Here is an 18,642-nt window from a genome sequence, read left to right as displayed (position 1 = left end):
CGTTTTATACGCGTTCCTCGGTAGAGATTTGTGACTTCTGTGTAAATCTTTTATAAATCTACATCATATCAAAGTATGCTTTATAAAGAAAATGATGTAGAAACACCTTAACAGACAATAAAAATACTGACCTAATTTTTCAGCTGACATCTTGGGATGACCGTGAATGCAGTTACGGTCATCAGCTTTACCCCAGTGCATGGTAGGACATTTAGAAATCACACATGCATGTATATCAGTATACTATGTTGGGATGTCATTGTTACACTATTGCTTCATGTAAGGGTGAAGGTTGGTACCTATTAAAACATTAAAGACCTGCAGAATTTAAATGCACCTGTTTGAAGTTCAGTGGTTGCAGTTCGTTGATGTTGTTCATGAAAACCACAAAAGTATCAATCTGATCCCAACAAAATCATGGTATGAAGTCTCTGATATTGAGTTTTTAAGTTTCATGTGACTGGTATGCCAAGGGTACTTGACAATCTAACTATACTAATCCTTGGTTATATAAACCTTAAAAGCACAAATCCCATTTTCTTATGGATGTGATATATATGTAGTATAATACACAATTTTCTGGTCTATATAAAACATCAATATTTAATTAGTGTGAAAGTAAAGGGCAATTATGTGTACCTATATCAGTTGCTAAATAATTTACAAAACAATCTGGCAAAGAAAGGAGAATCTTGTGAAGAATTTTAATGGAACCATCAACAAAATGAAGAAATATATTGTAAGTTATGAGGGTATTCATACTTGAAATCTACTTTGAAACATTCTAAGGCACAATTAACGTCATGTTTCATCAATTAAAAGTTCAAACAATTCGCTAAAAGATGAAAAAGTATGTAATATGATGATTGCATCATAAAGAAAAAGCACTGCAGATGCAAGGCATAAAATCTTAAAACCAGATGATGTGTGTTATAACATCTGCTGCACCAATCAGATTAATAGATAGGTAAATATTACATTTTTACTGGCATTCACGGAATGGTTACAATCAATGAATGCATTTATTGGAATGGACAAGGATTTTTAGACTGATCAAATATGAAAGGTTCTAAACTAGCTTAGATTTATCTACTTATACATTTCTGCTGTCTAAATAATCTTAAACACCTTATACAGTTACACTACACATGAGAGTCAGTTGAAATCAAAGGTTTAAAACAAAAGAGATGATTTTAGCTTCACAATTTTGAACTTTCCATTTTCGTGGGGTTCGCCTTGCTCAGTCTTTAGTTCTCTAAGTTGTGTTTTTTGTATTGTTGTTTATTGTCTGTTTCTCTTTTTTGTTTTTAACCTTGTGGCATTGTTTGGTTGTTTTCAACTTCTGATTTTGAAAGTTTCTCTAGTTTCATTCGCCTTTCTTTTTCAAGTTCAATTTTACCACCTCACTGGTCATTTGGTAGAGTACAATTCTCAAGTGCTGTCTATAGAGCATATCAAATTAGAATTAGCTATTTCTGTGCTTATCACTTATAGAGTAAGAGCAAAATCTGGTAGACCAGGAGTCAAAATAATGTGTATGAGTGGTGTGACATGTCTTCCTATGCTGAATTACCATGAAAAAAACGCAATCTCAGCAAGCACATTAAAATCCAGTCCAGTGTATCGGCCCATATTTATATCACATTTACATGTGCTGGTCCTGAATATACTGTTCAATTGCCACTGGACACACACACTCTAATAGATAATATCACAATACCCCCTGCACCATCAAAAATAAGTTAGGTTTATTCAGTGGTTATAACATTTTTACTGGTTAAAACAACTGCATATATATATATTTCAAAGTGGTTTTAACAAAATCATTTCCATATTAAAGCAATCAAAACAAAATATTAATCCTGCAGCAGCTTCTTGGTACAAAATTGACAATGTACATATATCTTACCTTCTTTAAAAATTGCTGTAACTATAAACCATGTCATCTCTTTTACAATTAAATATCAGTTGAAAATATGGTAAAGTTCTATAAATCATGTCATCTTTCTTACAATTAAATATTGTTAGAAAATATCACTAGACCTTATACTGCTTAAGTCATTTAGTTTATCACATATTTTGTGTTATACAACCTAATTAATGTTTCTACATTTGGACACCCTATCAGTGGACAGATAGTTATGTTAATTTCAGATACCTTTCAATGAAGTTACATGTATATGAAACTAAGGCCAAACATGTATGTTGACTGACAAATATGATAATGAAGCTGAAAGCCACAAATAACTTGGCCTTTATCATTTACATGCTATGCATGTACGTGAAAGCATACATGTACATTGTATTTGAATAATGGGATGTACTACATGTTCAAGTGTATCAAAGTTCCTACAATTGTAAAACACAGAGAAGTTAATTAAAGGGAACTCTAAATTCTTACATGTATACATGGTATACTAGAACAAATAAGGACTACAAACATATGTAGGCAATTTGCTAATGTTAATGGGACTCAAAACATGCATTTTCTGTTCAAATTGTCTTACACTTGTCATTTTGGGATTCTATATTTAGTATAGAAGGTGCTTTTCAGTGTGATCCAAGGTTCCATGTTGAAAGCTGGGCTTTGACCCCTTACAGTTTACTTTTTACAAATTGAGGGTGCACTTGTTTCTAGTAAGCCGGTCATGCGCCGTTCATGTGAACGGCGTACGCCTATTTGTGCGAGAAACAAGTGGAACGGCTTATATACCGGCAAATCTAACATAGCTGCTCAAGGACCATTACTACCAGCTATAATAGGTAATGGCCTATTCCAGCTGTTTGAAGACGATGAAGAAGGAAAATTGCAACTATATCTCTCACAGACTGAATTGTGATATTTTTATTAAACGTTCGCAACTTAACCCTAGTTTTTGGTGGGGTTCGTGGGGTTTTTCTTTATTTTTCTATGTTTGTGTCATGTGTACTATTGTTTTTCTGTTTGTTTGTTTCATTTTAACCATGGCGTTGTCAGTTTGTTTTAGATTTATGAGTTTGACTGTCCCTTTGGTATCTTTCGTCCTTCTTTTAACAAAAACATTCTCAAGAGCGAGAAAGCATAGATATACGTTGATAACTTATTAACAATTAACAACAGGATAAATATGATAATAATAATAACAATAAATAATTTATTTATAAAGGGTGACTACAATGAGTTACGAAAAACGAAATATTTTATTAAAGTAAGCTCAATTATGAACAAATACTTATCTTCCCTGAAACCTCGGCAATTCTAGTACAGTATAAAAATACACATGTTAGTTTGTTTAGTTAGGTTTTATGCCGTTTTAGCGCATTTTGGCTACTTCACGATGATTTATGATAGTTTTAAATGCACAAATTTGGTTCTAACAACAGTCGGCCATGTTTTTCGCCGCTTAGCCGGTCAAATCAAACCAGCTCGAGCGGCGTAAGCCGGGCATGCGCAGTGCAAAATATTTTTACAAACAAGTGTCATGCCGGTTTGCCGACTAGAAACAAGTCCCACCAGTGACTTGTAAAGATACAGTACATCTCCATCCAAATAAAAATTTATAAAAGTAAACCATTATAGGTCAATGTACGCCCTTCATCAGGGAGCCTTGGCTCACACCGAACAACAAGCTACATGTACATGTATAAAGGGCTAAAAAATTACTAGTGTAAAATAATTTAAAAGGAAAAACCACAGTCTAATGTATCTTTACAAGTACATTTTTGGTACATACATTTGTACATGTATTTCATTGTATTTTGAAGGTACATTATATATTTATCTATCATTAAAATAACATTTTTTTAAGTTACATTTGATTAGCTACATGTATATATTTATATCTAAGTATTAAAATTAATACATGTACTTTATGACAACATGCATACATGTATGTAAACATGACTAATGCTAAATAATACATGTATTGTTAATTATAATACAAGTTTGTGAATACATCTTTATTAATTTTATTAATGAGATCTTGGAGTTATCCAAATGCAAAGTTGCTATAGAACTACATGTATGCTAGTTATCCTATGTTTGGAGTTGTTTGCCCAAAATAAGAAATTGTTTATGTTGTGTTGAAGGGATAAACTTGATGGTATCTGTTAATTTTCTACACAATTTGTCTGGGCTAAGATCTATCAAACTCTCAATTTGAAATGAGAACAACAATAAAAGTGATGTTCCTCTGGTTTTTGTGTGTTTTGTTGCACATTGTAAATGTATTGATTGAGGTCATGGATGGATTGGATACCCCATATCCTTTCTTTACCTATCTAATATCTATTGAAGGCAATACATAGCTTTAAAAACATTTTGAATACTTAGATCAGGCCCATGTCAGGTTACTTAAAGTTATTTGGATCATGCTGATAACTGATTTGCTCACTGTTGAAGGCTGAACAGTGACCTTTATTAATATACTTCTTTGTCATTTAGTCTCTGATGATGATCTGAAGAGTTGTCTTTTTTGCAATCATCTTATATTTGTGTGTATACACAAGTAATCTTTTGGCAATTTTCTGAAATATTTAATAATTTCCTGTACTTTATTCAAATCCCTTAAAATTCTGTTTTGGTAATTATATATATTGCAAAACAAGTTTTATTTCATCCCATCAGCATGATCATGTCAATTTGTTTCAGCCTGATAAAAAAAAAACATACAGCAAAAGCTGCAAAACCATAATCAGGTTTGTCATAATCATTGTAACTATCAATTGAAGAAAGTTCAACTAACTGTATCAGTAATTTGCAATATATTTTTAAGCATTCAAAATGTTTTATAAATTTTTATTCTTATAGTAAACGAATTATAAAAGTTGAAATTTTTTATATAAAAAAATAATCTGACTGCAGTTTTAAAAAGTTTATCACCTTTCAAATTTGGTAAGTTTTTAAGGCTTGTAACTTAAAAAATTCCTGATTAAATAAATTAAACTCTTTTCTTTTAAAGTTATATCAGAGACATATAATACAATAAAATATAATTGTATTATATGTCTCTGGTTATATGTACATGTACTGCATGTGATATTTTGAGAATACAAATGTGAAATGAAATAAATATTTCATAACTTGAAAAAACATTGGGCAACCTAATCCCATGCCTGATAATTTATCAATTATAAATTATAGATGGGAAAATATAAACTTTTTAAACAACTTAGAAAATAAAGAAATCACCTCTAACTTTACATAATATTAGGTTATAGTCAATAGGGAAACAAGTTATTGCAACTTTATATTTAATCCTAATACATGATATTGTGTATGATGAAACTGCAATTGATATTAAAGCTCCTTTACATACCTGTAATTCAGGGGAGATAATCAATAGTAATTTACATGTTTTATGTTATTCGATGTTTCATTTTAAATTAAACCGTAGACATACTTTTATGACTTACTTGTTTTTCCATGCTTTCCTGCTTTAGCAAGCAGTTTCTGCAAATGAGAAATATCCCTATCTTTAACAGCCTGTAAGAAATCTTGATCTTTACCCATGTTGTTGAGTTGTTGAAAAATGTGTCACATTTTCACACAGTTAAACATCATTAAAAGTCACATATCCATTTTTTTCTTAGAGAAAAATAATTTCAAATTTTAAGTTAATTATCAATGTTATTAATTATATGTATTCCACCGTTATCTAATCATCACATAACATAAACAAATCATTTTGTAGCACCTTTCGTCCTTAGTCATAATTTCACACCTGAGTTGGCAGTGACCTTTTTTTAACCTGAATTGCGCATGTGTTGTAAACAATAAGAAGCGCGCGATTTTTCAAAAAGGTCAGAGGGTGTGGTTTTGATGTCTCGTCCGATATCACTCCACACAGTAAGGTTCAATAAGGGGTTCTGTGCAGGGAGTCTCATATTTTTTTAAAGCAATCTCTGGTGTCGGAAACGCTATTTTATTCGTAATTACTAAATTTATGGACCTAAACTATGATATGTCAGTAATATATTTATTTCTATATTTTATGTTTTTATGATAAACAGAGGCGGATTTAGGGAGGGACCAGGGGGCCCGGGTCCCCTCTTTTTTTGGGAAAAAATTTGGTTGCTTATATAGGGAATCACTGAAACGCACCCCCTCTTAGGTCAGTCAGTGGGCCCCAACTTATGAAAATTTCTGGATCCGCCACTGAAACCAGAAAGGGGATACAACTTCATATGTAATTTAAGCACGCGCGAAAATATGGGGTGACATGTGGGGGGGAAACAACGGCTAAAATAAATTGAATGGCCCGGTGGACATGAGGGTGAACATGAGGGTGAACCAAGTCCCCTGCATTTTCATGATTAAATTATATCACACAGGAATCATTATTGTTTAAGGTGGTGTGGGTGTCTTCCTCCATCTTGGATTTTGAAAAACAGAGAACCAAAAGTCCAGATTTTCCATCAAGTTAGCAAAATTTGATGCAGAAATGCAGATATTTAATGTGAATTTTCATTTATAAGAACCAATTTATAAGAATATAACTCACAAATATTAATATTTTTGCAAAGGTTAATTATTTTTGGTTGTTTTTTTTTTTGTTTTTTTTTAATTAGCATTTTAAGGGGATGTTACTCTAAAACAGTAAATTTTTTGAAGGATTCTACATGGAATTTCCTATTTTGTATTTTAGCCGGAAAAAAAACGTACGGTGACCCTATCTTTTCTATTAATATTCTGAAAGCTATCTTTTCCTGAAGTATTCAACAATTCTATCAGTTTGTTTAGTTTCTTATAACAAAATGGTGCTTTTTCCTGTATGATCCATACAAATTGTGGCATTTTGTCCCGTCCTGTAGCTTGAGAAAATGCGCGGTGACCTATCATTTTTATTATATTTTTCAACATGTATCAATAGATACTACGTTTTGGCAAAGTATGAACAAATTCTATCATTTTTATTTTAGACTCCCATACCACCTTAAACAAATACATATTACCCTTCTGATTTAAATTTTGCTAAGATCAGCATATTTCTAAACAATTTAGGTTGGGCAAACAGTCTTTGGAAAAGGTGTATCTTATAATATACAAAAAAAACTGTTTTCATATCTGATTCCCAAAAAATCTGTATAAATGTACTTTTCTTTTCAGTTGACAATATGCATGGTGCCTTATGCTTTTCTAATTTGTACTTTATTTGACTTTTCACACTATGCTAGTTTTTTTAGCATCATCTTCGAGTCTTTTTATAACCAAAAAGTTTTGAATTTTAAATTAAACACCAGCAACTATTAGTATTTCATAAAGAAAATTTTCTAAAACAGTATTGAGCCCTGGACTAAGTCGGATGTGTCTAATGTTTGTGTTGGTCTTTGTATTATGTATCCGGGTTTTGTTTTCTGTAATTAGTTAATACTTACGGTTTTATCATATATATCTTTTATATTCATTTGATAAAATTTACTGTTTGCAATAAAATAGTATAAATTGTTCTAAATAATAAGGTTGTTCATATCTCAAGCAGAAAACCCTAGCCGTATTTGGAACAACCTTTTTCAACTTTTAATCCTCAGTGCTGTACAACTTAGTACTTTTTTTTACTTTCGAACTTTATATCTGGTGTCACTGGTAAGTCCTGTGTGGACGAGACGAGTTTTTGGAGTATTGAATTTTAAACCTTTTGTTATCTATTATTCGTCTGTTTCTTTATATAATATGTTATCCTATTTGTTTGTATTGAAGTCCTGTAATATTATGTTGTCATTTTAATGTTATATTTAATATTGCCATTAAAGTGCGAGGTTTGGCATGCCACAAAACCAGGTTCAACCCACCATTTTTTTCTTTAAAAATGGCCTGTACCCCAAGTGAGGAATATGGTCATTGATATATTATAGTTCGTTATTGTGCATGTGTGTAACATTTTAACGTTGTGTTTCCGTTGTGTCGTTTGTGTTAATTCTCTTATATTTGAGTGTGAATTCACATTACTATAAGACGTGTCACGGTACTTTCCTATCCCAAATTCATGCATTTGGTTTAAATCTAACATTTGTTATTCTCATCGGATTTTGTCTTATGCTTAGTCCGTTTCTGTGTGTGTTACATTTTAATGTTGTGTCGTTGTTCTACTCTTTTATTTAATGCGTTTCCCTCAGTTTTAGATTTTAACCCCGAATTTGTTTTTTTTGTCCATAGATTTCCGAGTTTTGAACAGCAGTATACTACTGTTGCCTTTATTGAAAACAGTTGAGCGCTCAAGCCATGTTTAAGCTGGAAACACCTATCTGTAACTATCTCAAATCAGGAGTCTGTGGTTCAAAGGTTATCGTTGGTTCTTGCCTTTCATAATTTTTGTTGTAATAACCATTTTTTTAATAAATCAAGCCTTAGTTTTCTATTTTACAATTGTTTTCATGTCGACGGTCTTTTAAAGTACTCTATGTGGTTTTCTCATTGTTGTCTCATTTCGTTTGGCTGTATTGTTGCTTACATCCGCTTCATTTGAATTTCTGTGGACAGCTGCCTCATTGCAAATCATAACACATCTCCATTTTTATATTGATTTCTTGATTGCTTTTAAAATTAATGGGAATAGAGGTAATTTCGAGTTATGTATGTACCGGTCGATTTGAAGGCAATATATGCATAAAACACAGATCCGGTGTCAATGCTTTGTCTTTAATTAAAGCGTTGAACCAGGATTTGTATTCAAGTTAATAAGATAAAATTGCAATTCGAGTTTATTGAATTGTCACAGGTTATGTTCGATATTTCCATTAATCCTGATCCTCACCCTAATCAGACTGTGAAATAATCTCACTACGATGTTTTCCTAAATTATTCCATGAGCCACCCGTATCGGATTTCAGTAAACCTAAAATCCTTAAAGATTGGCTGGTGACAGATCCTTCTTCAGGTGACTCTTGTATTAAGGGCTGTTGGAAAAATGATATATGACTTGCAAGCGAACAACGAATATCCAAACTTTTAACATTAACTCCACTGGTAACCGTATACGAAATATATAGATGTTCCGGACCATATGAGTATTTGGACCATACGCGTATGGTCATGACCATATGCGTATACTCATATGGTCCGACCGTACGCGTATGATCCAACCGTACGCGTATGGTCGGACCATATGAGTATGATACTCGTTTGGTTATTAACGGGCCGGACCATATGAGTATTTGGACCATATAGGTATTTGTTTTTTAATAATATGCATTAGAAAACTTTATAAAAAAAACAATGATTTCTACATGCAATTGTATTATTTACAATGCAAAAAGCATTAAATAATTATATCAAAGCTACTTTTCATCGCTAATTTTATTCTAAGACTTGCTTGTATGCGTAGGGTGACATTTACTTCCATACGGTACCATAGCTTTTCTTTGGTCTTGGGTCATTCCGATGTGTCTACGATGTTTTTAAAAAGCTCTAGATCTCCAATATCATAAAAACTGAAGTGCATCATATCACCAGACAACTTAGAATCCTTGCCTGTTACGTCATTCATTTTTTAAAAACAAAAACACGTATTAGTATAAAAATTCTGAATATTGCACTGCTAAATAAAAGCTAATTATATAAAGTTTCAAAAGTGAGCAAATTATTAGAATCTTTATCCTACATATAGACTTTTACGTCCGTTTATAGTAAAACAATTTATTTCTTGTGTAACAGTTCATTAAGATATTTTTAGAAGTTATCTTCCCAGGTCGACAGTTTGCCAGTCATTCGTAAGGGAGCTACCATTTAATTTTTAGGGGGGGGGGGGGGGGGGGGGGCTAGGATGAAAAATTTTGTCCTGCCTTTTTTTTTTTGCTGCAATCTCTGTCCTGCCTTTTCATTTTTCACTCTGTTCGGTCCTGCCTTTTATTTTAGTTTATCCTGACTTTTTTTTTACCTAAATTGTGGTCCTGACTTTTTTTTTGCAAGTGTCTCATCATGACTTTTTTTTTACTCAAAACTCCTTTCCTGCCTAATTTTTTCAAATTTCATCCTAGCCCCTACCCCCCCCCCCCCCCCCCCCCCCAATAAAAAATAAAAATCAAATGGTAGGTCCCTAATAACACTCCGAAAAATAGAAAAAAGTTTTTACTGTAGTTAAGATAAGATAAGATAAGAAAACTTTATTTTGATTCGGCATGAGTACAAATAAGCAACACAAGCTCTAAGGAGCTTTTGACCGAATATAAAAACATATAAATAACATAAAAACAGTGCATTTTGACATATAAAACAACCTGTAATACAAAGTTGAAATTTCACATACATAGCATGCAATAAAAATAATCAACAAATTTTCGAATGAAGTAAAAACATGCTTGACCAGAGCAACCAAAAGCAGCATAAATAATAAAACAGTTTAATAATTATCTGCAAGCAGAACAGTGACATTCCAAACCGTTCCAGGACTGAAGTTTTGACTAGTGATGAAATTTACTGTGTGAAACTGCTTATTTCATTTTGTTCATCTTGTTATTATTAATCTATTATAGATCTGTAATAAAATTACCTTTGGTAGTGTCTTTTTAATGACGTGACAACTAGCGTAGAAGTAAACCTGTTAATTACCCCGACCATACGCGTACGGTCGGACCATACGCGTATGGTCGGACCATATGAGTATATACCCATATGGTCATGACCATACGCGTATGGTCCAAATACTCATATGGTCCGGAACATAGACACCATGATACTTGCCAGACTACAAATAATGTGATTTTTTTCGACAGAATAAATGTAGGTGAGTCATAATAGCCATTCCCAAAAGTCGACATTTAAGATTCCATGGCCACACAAGGCAGATCCCAATCTGATCGACTGAGTATTAACATTCCAAAACAATGCGTGGTCAATGGAGGAGAGAATCACTTAGAAATCGATTTTAGGAAAGTAATTAAAAACGTCAGATTAAACGTCGGCATCAAATGGGACCAATGAAAAACGTGCAGGACTAACCACCACATCGGCATGGGTGCTAGTTTCTTTTGTAATACATAAATACGCAACCGCTTTTTGAAATATTAGATCTGCCTGAAACATAAGAATACTAGCAACACAAGCAATCTGTATGCCATTGACATAGTCCAGTCAATCTAGCATAAATTTGACACTAACCCGAAAATAAACTCCTCATAGATACCAGGACTAAATTTTATATATACGCCAGACGCGCGTTTCGTCTATAATAGACTCATCAGTGACGCTCAAATCCAAAATAGTTATAAAAAGCCAAATAAAGTACGAAGTTGAAGAGCATTGAGATCCAAAATTCCTAAAAGTGTTACCAAATACAGCTAAGGTAATCTATGCCTGAGGTAGAAAAGCCTTATTATTTTAAAAAAATTAAAATTTTGTAAACAGTTAATTTATAAATAAAACAATATCAATGGTAATTCATGTCAGCACAAAGAGTGCTGACTACTGGGCTTGTGATACCCTCGGGGAAATAAATCTCCACCAGCAGAAAATAAACTAATCATAGATACCAGGACTAATTAAGTAATTGAAACAGAAGATTTTTAAGTTTTAATCTTTAGCATTATACCCTAAATATACACAGAAAAAAGTACCATAAAATCTAACCTGAGGAAGACTAAAAAAAATCACCATTTAAAATTCCTATGGAGATTTGCATTGAAATTGGGAGATAACTCTTGCAAAAAAGACAGAAATATCAATAAAAATTGATACAAATTTATAACTTTACCCCTTCTACTTGTTCTTTTTACCAGAATGTATTGATTCTTGATATTTTAGCGGTCTTTAGAGTATAGCAAACAACTCTGAAATTGTTTTCATATATTTTATCAAGCTATAATCTAGATTTCGTAATTCATTAATTGACCATTTATTGAATTTTTCAACATGTCAAGGAAAAGAATCTCAAATTTGATAAAAATAATTAAGCATCATTCTTCTTTTTGTGGTTTAAAGTTTCTTTAAATAAGTAAGTTGCTGAAAAAATATAATATACAGATATAAACAATGCCAAATTCTCACATTATTATTTCAAAATGGTTACCAAGCTTCAAATTTGCAATTTCTTTAATGAAAAATGCACGAAAAAATAAAACTACGCATAACACTTCGGTTTTGTACATTTAATGAGCAGAAGAATATATAATTTAGTCAAATACAAACTCATATCCCATCAAGGTATCATACTTTACATAAATTTAAAAAAAAACAAAAAAAAAACTGATAAAAAAAACCCTAATTTTTGCAAGAGTTATCTCCCCGTCCAATGTTAATTTTATTTGACTTTTTTTGTGTATATAAAGGGCAAAATGCTATAGATTAGAACCAGAGACATATAATACATTATTATTATTATATGTCTCTGTTAGAACTAAAACATTTTCTGTTGCAAGTAGTTTCGGGTTAAATCTTAGTTTGACTGGACTAACACCGAAGGATAATATCAAAAGCGTGAAGAGGTGCAAATCAAAATGTGGTCTAAAATCTGATTAAACGATGTTAGTACTCAAGCTATGAATCCTTTCGCCTAATGAAATTGATATGGAGCAAATGACACCAGATATGTACACTGGTGTGCAATACAATAATTCCACAAGTAATGTCAACCAAACATCTTAGTGGACTTGATTCATACACTAGCTTAAGGTGGTATGGGAGTCTAAATTAAAAATGATAGAATTTGTTCATACTTAGCCAAAACGTAGTATCTATTGATAAATGTTCAAAAATATAATAAAATTGATAGGTCACCGCGCATTTTCTCAAACTACAGGTCGTAATAAAATGACACCATTTGTATGGATTATACAGGAAAAAGTACCATTATGTGATTAGAAGCTAAACTAAATGATAGATTTTCAAAATAAAATATGAGAAGATAGCATTCCTAAAATGCTTTGAGAATATCAAAAGAAAAGATAGGGTCACCGTGCATTTTTTCCGGCTGAAATACAAAATAGCAAAATTCCATGTAGATTCCTTCAGAAAATGCACTATTTCAGAGTTACCCCCCTTAACATGCCAATTTAAAAATATTAAAATTCTAGCAGAACTAATCAACACTTGTACAAATATCAATATTTATAAGTTATAATCTTATAAATTTGTTCTTTGAAATGCAAATTCACATTAGTTATCTGCATTCTTGCATCAAATTTTGCTAACTTGATTGAAAGTCTGGACCTTAGATTCTCTGTTTTTTACGATCCAAAATGGTGAAAAACACCTGGTATGGGTGTCTTCCTCCGTCTTGGATTGTAAAAAAACAGAGAACCAAAGGTCCGCATTTTCTATCAAATCAGCAAAATTTGATGCAGGGATGCAGATATTTAATGTGAATTTTCATTGAAAAGAACCAATTTATAAGAATATAACTTATAAATATTAATATTTTTGCAAATGTTGATTATTTTTAGTTGTTTTTAACTTTCTTTTTAAATTGGCATTTTAAAGGGAGGTTACTCTAAAACTGTGCATTTTCTGAAGAATTCTACATGGAATTTTCCTATTTTGTATTTTAGCCGGAAAAAACGTACGGTGACCCTATCTTTTCTTTTGATATTCTCAAAGCATTGTCTGAAAGCTATCTTGTCTTTACGTATTCAACAATTCTATCATTTTGTTTAGTTTTTGATCACAAACAGGTGTTTTTTCATGTAGAATCCATACAAAATGTGTAATTTTGTCACGTCCTGTAGCTTGTGACCTATCATTTTTATTATATTTTCCAACATAAATCAATATATACTACGTTTTGGCAAAGTTTGAACAAAATCTATCATTTTTATTTTAGACTCCCATACCACCTAAAGGACACTTTACACAATTCAAAAATATCCTAAGAAAAACAACCTATGAATTATAAATCTTGATCACGAATAACAATGAATATAGAAGAATTGATTTCAGAAACTGAATTAGACGTCAGATATGACGAACTTGGTAATACAAAGATTGATCGTCTTAATCTGTAAAAAAAAGTTTTTAAAGATGAAGAATATCTTGAATATTCAATTTAGCATGGATAAATTCATTTGTGATGATTTATGCAACCAAATGTATCTTCTAGCCGCGTCTTCAGAAATTTACACATTCCTTGTGTGGAGAAATTTAGAAAAACAGATATACCTTGGAAATATAATAATATAATACGTCCATGGGCTATGATGATGGGTATACCAACCATGAGTTTTTGATGTATATGATCTCCAAATTTCCCATTAGAAACAACATTGGTGACTCGTATAAAGAGGAGTATTTCTAGGAAGACTTGAAACTAAAGTGTCAACCACGCATTAGACATGATGAATTTGGTAATCCAAAACTTGATCAAACAGATCACACAGATCTTCATTCTATACCATCCTATCAAGGTGATGGATTGATTCGTATTTTATCGACGAAGATTTACGCAACCACATGTACAAACAACTACTAGATACATTACATCTTAGGGATAATTTCTTTTGCTGACTTGTATGCTTTATTGAAGTGACGATGACTTTCTGACGTATATGATCATAGGGATTGCAGCTAGAAATGACAGAAAATTAAACTGGGATACTTAAGGAAGATGAAGGATAGGATTCATTGGTGAAAGGGGAGAATATGAAATAAATGAGTAAATTGCACATATTTGATATAATTAATTTCCCCCCAAAAAAGTATTTGTCCATCTATTTAAATACATATAACATAGATTTAACTTCAACTCATCACCCTCATGCAAATAAAAAAATAACAAGAATGATAAAGTGTTTACAACCAACATTTGAGAATATCAGAGCTGGATTATAAACGGTGGCCACTTCTTGTTGTGTGTGGTTTTTTTTAATTCTATCAACAAATAAACCACTCGATGAATTAATGTTTGCATTAGGACTATAATTAAACCGATTGTAGTCAAAATTGGATTCGTTAAAAAAGAAAAGAAAAACAGAATCAATGATGTCCTGCTTGGAGACTCAACATAAATGGTTAACAAACCTAGAACCAGCAAAGTGGTCAACTGTGAATATGTGTCTAACAAGGGTGGCTAGACTTATGACTTTGATTAACCCTGTGGTATCTTTCACTTCTCTTTTCGAAGGAAGTTTTTTGCGCGCTTTCGGAGCTCATTGTTTATCCAAGTCCAAAATTCATCAGGGTTCCAATAAAGAAATACCTATCATTTTTTAAGCTGTAGGATTGTTAATACGAGTTCACTAATTGATTACTGGAAATCAGGACGGTGAACAGTTTCTATTTTGATCTGGCTTGAAAGGCCGAAATTATATGTATCTATAATACTAAAATGACGAGGTCCAATTTGTCAGCCGTCATTACGTAAAAACGACGAATCAAAGAATTCAACTTTATATATAACTAATATAGTACACAAGTGTAGATTAAAAATTACACCACTCCAGGCCCTTTTGTTTTCCACGTAAGTAACATTGCCAATAATTAAGACGTTCCGGGTCGAGTCCGATACCGATACCAATAGTATATTCACCTGTTACCTATCACCTTATCTGTACGTTCCGCATCTGACAGGCGCACCACCAAACGGTGTATTCGGGATTAATATGACACTACTAAATTGTCTAATCGTTACCTATTGTAGTATTTTAATCAGTAAGACTTTCTATGATAACAATACGAAAACTAAAAATCTGGACTTAAAATAAGGCGAGGTCCAATTTGTTTCAGTCACGCACCCGCGATATCACGGGTGTGCTCTAGTGTGTTCGAAAACTCACTGCATCATTCCATAAACCAACTTCTGATTAAGGATTTTGACTAAGGGTTGTCCAAAGAAGATATATTTGATCTCATCGATAATCAAGGATATTTATCTTAATCTCTTACTGGATTTGGTGATCAATCTACACTACAAACGCAGCCATATTGCATTGATTCGTTGATAAAGACAAAGATGTATCTGATCCACGCAAACTAGATTTGTGTTGGGAATTTTTTATAGCGTTTCATGAAAACAGAGACATATAAAACAATATATGTGCTTTCTTCTCTACTTCTTGCCATGAGATCCGTACCTCCTTCATCTCGCTTTCCGCTGTTCTTCTCCATATTTCTTTAGGTCTTCCCTTTTCCTCTTGCCAGTTGGAGTCCACCTCAGTGACACTTTAGCGATGTAAAGTTGCTGCATGGCTCCTTCCTTAATACATGGTCTATCCATTTCCATATTCTTGTTTTAATTTCATTTCTTACGACTCTTTGTGCTGTCAATTTGAATGATTCCTGATTGTGAAGTGCAAACATGAAATCTAGAGACATCAGAACGCTCTCCTATGTAAAGCAAATCAAATGTCTCATACACTAATTATAGCGATTGCTCAAAAACCGGCAAACATATTTTTCAAATTGCTACGTTATGAAAGGTTGTTAATTAAATTCAAAGGATATAAACCGTTCATAGCTGTCTGACGATCTTAAACACTATGAATTAATTACAAATATTAATATTTCTCATCGTGAAGAGCACCTGAAAAGGAAGTACATGATGCAATACAAAACATTCAAGCGAGCAAGCAACTATCAAACCGAACAGATATCATTTGATTAACTCGAGACCCTAGGCTTGCCAACTTGTTTTAAAACTGTATTTGAAAGCCGCCACTTATATAACCAGAACGATAAATGATATGCCAATAATGCTGCCAGATTTACTAGCACTCCAGAACTTGCCGATCCTCTGTCCATTGAAGAATTGCGAGCATTGATATTGCACATCATTCGACTTAGCATCTCAAAAAAGAGGGACGAAAGATACAAGAGGGACAGTCAAACTCTTTTTTAAAAATCGAAAATAAACTGACAACGCCTGGTTGAAATAAAAGAAGACAAACAATGGAACACATGACACAACATAGAAAACTTAAAAATAAGCAACACAAATCTCACCAAAAAATAGGAGTGATATCACCGACGGTACGGGGCGCCGAATGGGACTCTTGTGGTTTTGTACTCAAAATTCAATTTTGTACGGACAAAAGTGACTTTTGTTCAACAAAAAAGAGTTCAGTTTAACAAAATTTGTATCATACTACTAATTTAAAATTTTGTCATACAAAATTATCTATCAGCGGACAAAAGTCACTTTTGTCATGACAAAATTCATTTTTGTTACACAGACTTGACTTTTGTTACCTAATTTGAAAATTGGGCGACAAAAGTGAATTTTGTATTCAAATTAGTTTAGTTTGGTTTCTGTGAACTAATTTGCATACAAAATCGACTTTTGTTACACAAAATTGACTTTTGTTACATAAAATTGAATTTTGTCGTCACAAAAATGAATTTTGTCGTCACAAAAATGAATTTTGTCGTCACAAAATTGACTTTTGTCTCAACAGAATTTACAAAATTGACTTTTGTCTCAACAAAATTAACAAAATTGACTTTTGTCTCAACAAAATTGACAAAATTGATTTTTGTCTAACTAAATTGACAAAATTGACTTTTGTCTCAACAAAATTTACAAAATTGATTTTTGTCTCAACAAAATTAACAAAATTGACTTTTGTCTCAACAAAATTGACAAAATTGAAATGCTGCCAGATTTACTAGCACTCCAGAACTTGCCGATCCTCTGTCCATTGAAGAATTGCGAGCATTGATATTGCACATCATTCGACTTAGCATCTCAAAAAAGAGGGACGAAAGATACAAGAGGGACAGTCAAACTCTTTTTTAAAAATCGAAAATAAACTGACAACGCCTGGTTGAAATAAAAGAAGACAAACAATGGAACACATGACACAACATAGAAAACTTAAAAATAAGCAACACAAATCTCACCAAAAAATAGGAGTGATATCACCGACGGTACGGGGCGCCGAATGGGACTCTTGTGGTTTTGTACTCAAAATTCAATTTTGTACGGACAAAAGTGACTTTTGTTCAACAAAAAAGAGTTCAGTTTAACAAAATTTGTATCATACTACTAATTTAAAATTTTGTCATACAAAATTATCTATCAGCGGACAAAAGTCACTTTTCTACTTGTTCTTTTTACCAGAATGTATTGATTCTTGATATTTTAGCGGTCTTTAGAGTATAGCAAACAACTCTGAAATTGTTTTCATATATTTTATCAAGCTATAATCTAGATTTCGTAATTCATTAATTGACCATTTATTGAATTTTTCAACATGTCAAGGAAAAGAATCTCAAATTTGATAAAAATAATTAAGCATCATTCTTCTTTTTGTGGTTTAAAGTTTCTTTAAATAAGTAAGTTGCTGAAAAAATATAATATACAGATATAAACAATGCCAAATTCTCACATTATTATTTCAAAATGGTTACCAAGCTTCAAATTTGCAATTTCTTTAATGAAAAATGCACGAAAAAATAAAACTACGCATAACACTTCGGTTTTGTACATTTAATGAGCAGAAGAATATATAATTTAGTCAAATACAAACTCATATCCCATCAAGGTATCATACTTTACATAAATTTAAAAAAAAACAAAAAAAAAACTGATAAAAAAAACCCTAATTTTTGCAAGAGTTATCTCCCCGTCCAATGTTAATTTTATTTGACTTTTTTTGTGTATATAAAGGGCAAAATGCTATAGATTAGAACCAGAGACATATAATACATTATTATTATTATATGTCTCTGTTAGAACTAAAACATTTTCTGTTGCAAGTAGTTTCGGGTTAAATCTTAGTTTGACTGGACTAACACCGAAG

The 18,642-nt window shown here is 32.1% G+C and overlaps 1 protein-coding gene across 1 annotated transcript in view; it reads right to left on the bottom strand.

The window, feature by feature from the left end:
• Window positions 1–5,724, bottom strand: part of LOC134726624 (caskin-2-like) — an 88,982-nt gene extending 83,258 nt beyond the window's left edge. The window contains exon 1 of the mRNA XM_063591036.1: window positions 5,395–5,724. Within this exon, the coding sequence (XP_063447106.1) occupies window positions 5,395–5,491 (97 nt within the window). The 5' untranslated portion in view covers window positions 5,492–5,724. The remainder of the gene's footprint in view (window positions 1–5,394) is intronic.
• Between the last annotated feature and the right edge of the window lie 12,918 nt (window positions 5,725–18,642).

This window comes from Mytilus trossulus, chromosome 7, assembly GCF_036588685.1.
Source record: "Mytilus trossulus isolate FHL-02 chromosome 7, PNRI_Mtr1.1.1.hap1, whole genome shotgun sequence".
NCBI lineage: Eukaryota > Metazoa > Mollusca > Bivalvia > Mytilida > Mytilidae > Mytilus > Mytilus trossulus.
Note: the sequence above shows the minus strand (reverse complement) of the source record. Positions and strands in the feature narration are given on the sequence as shown.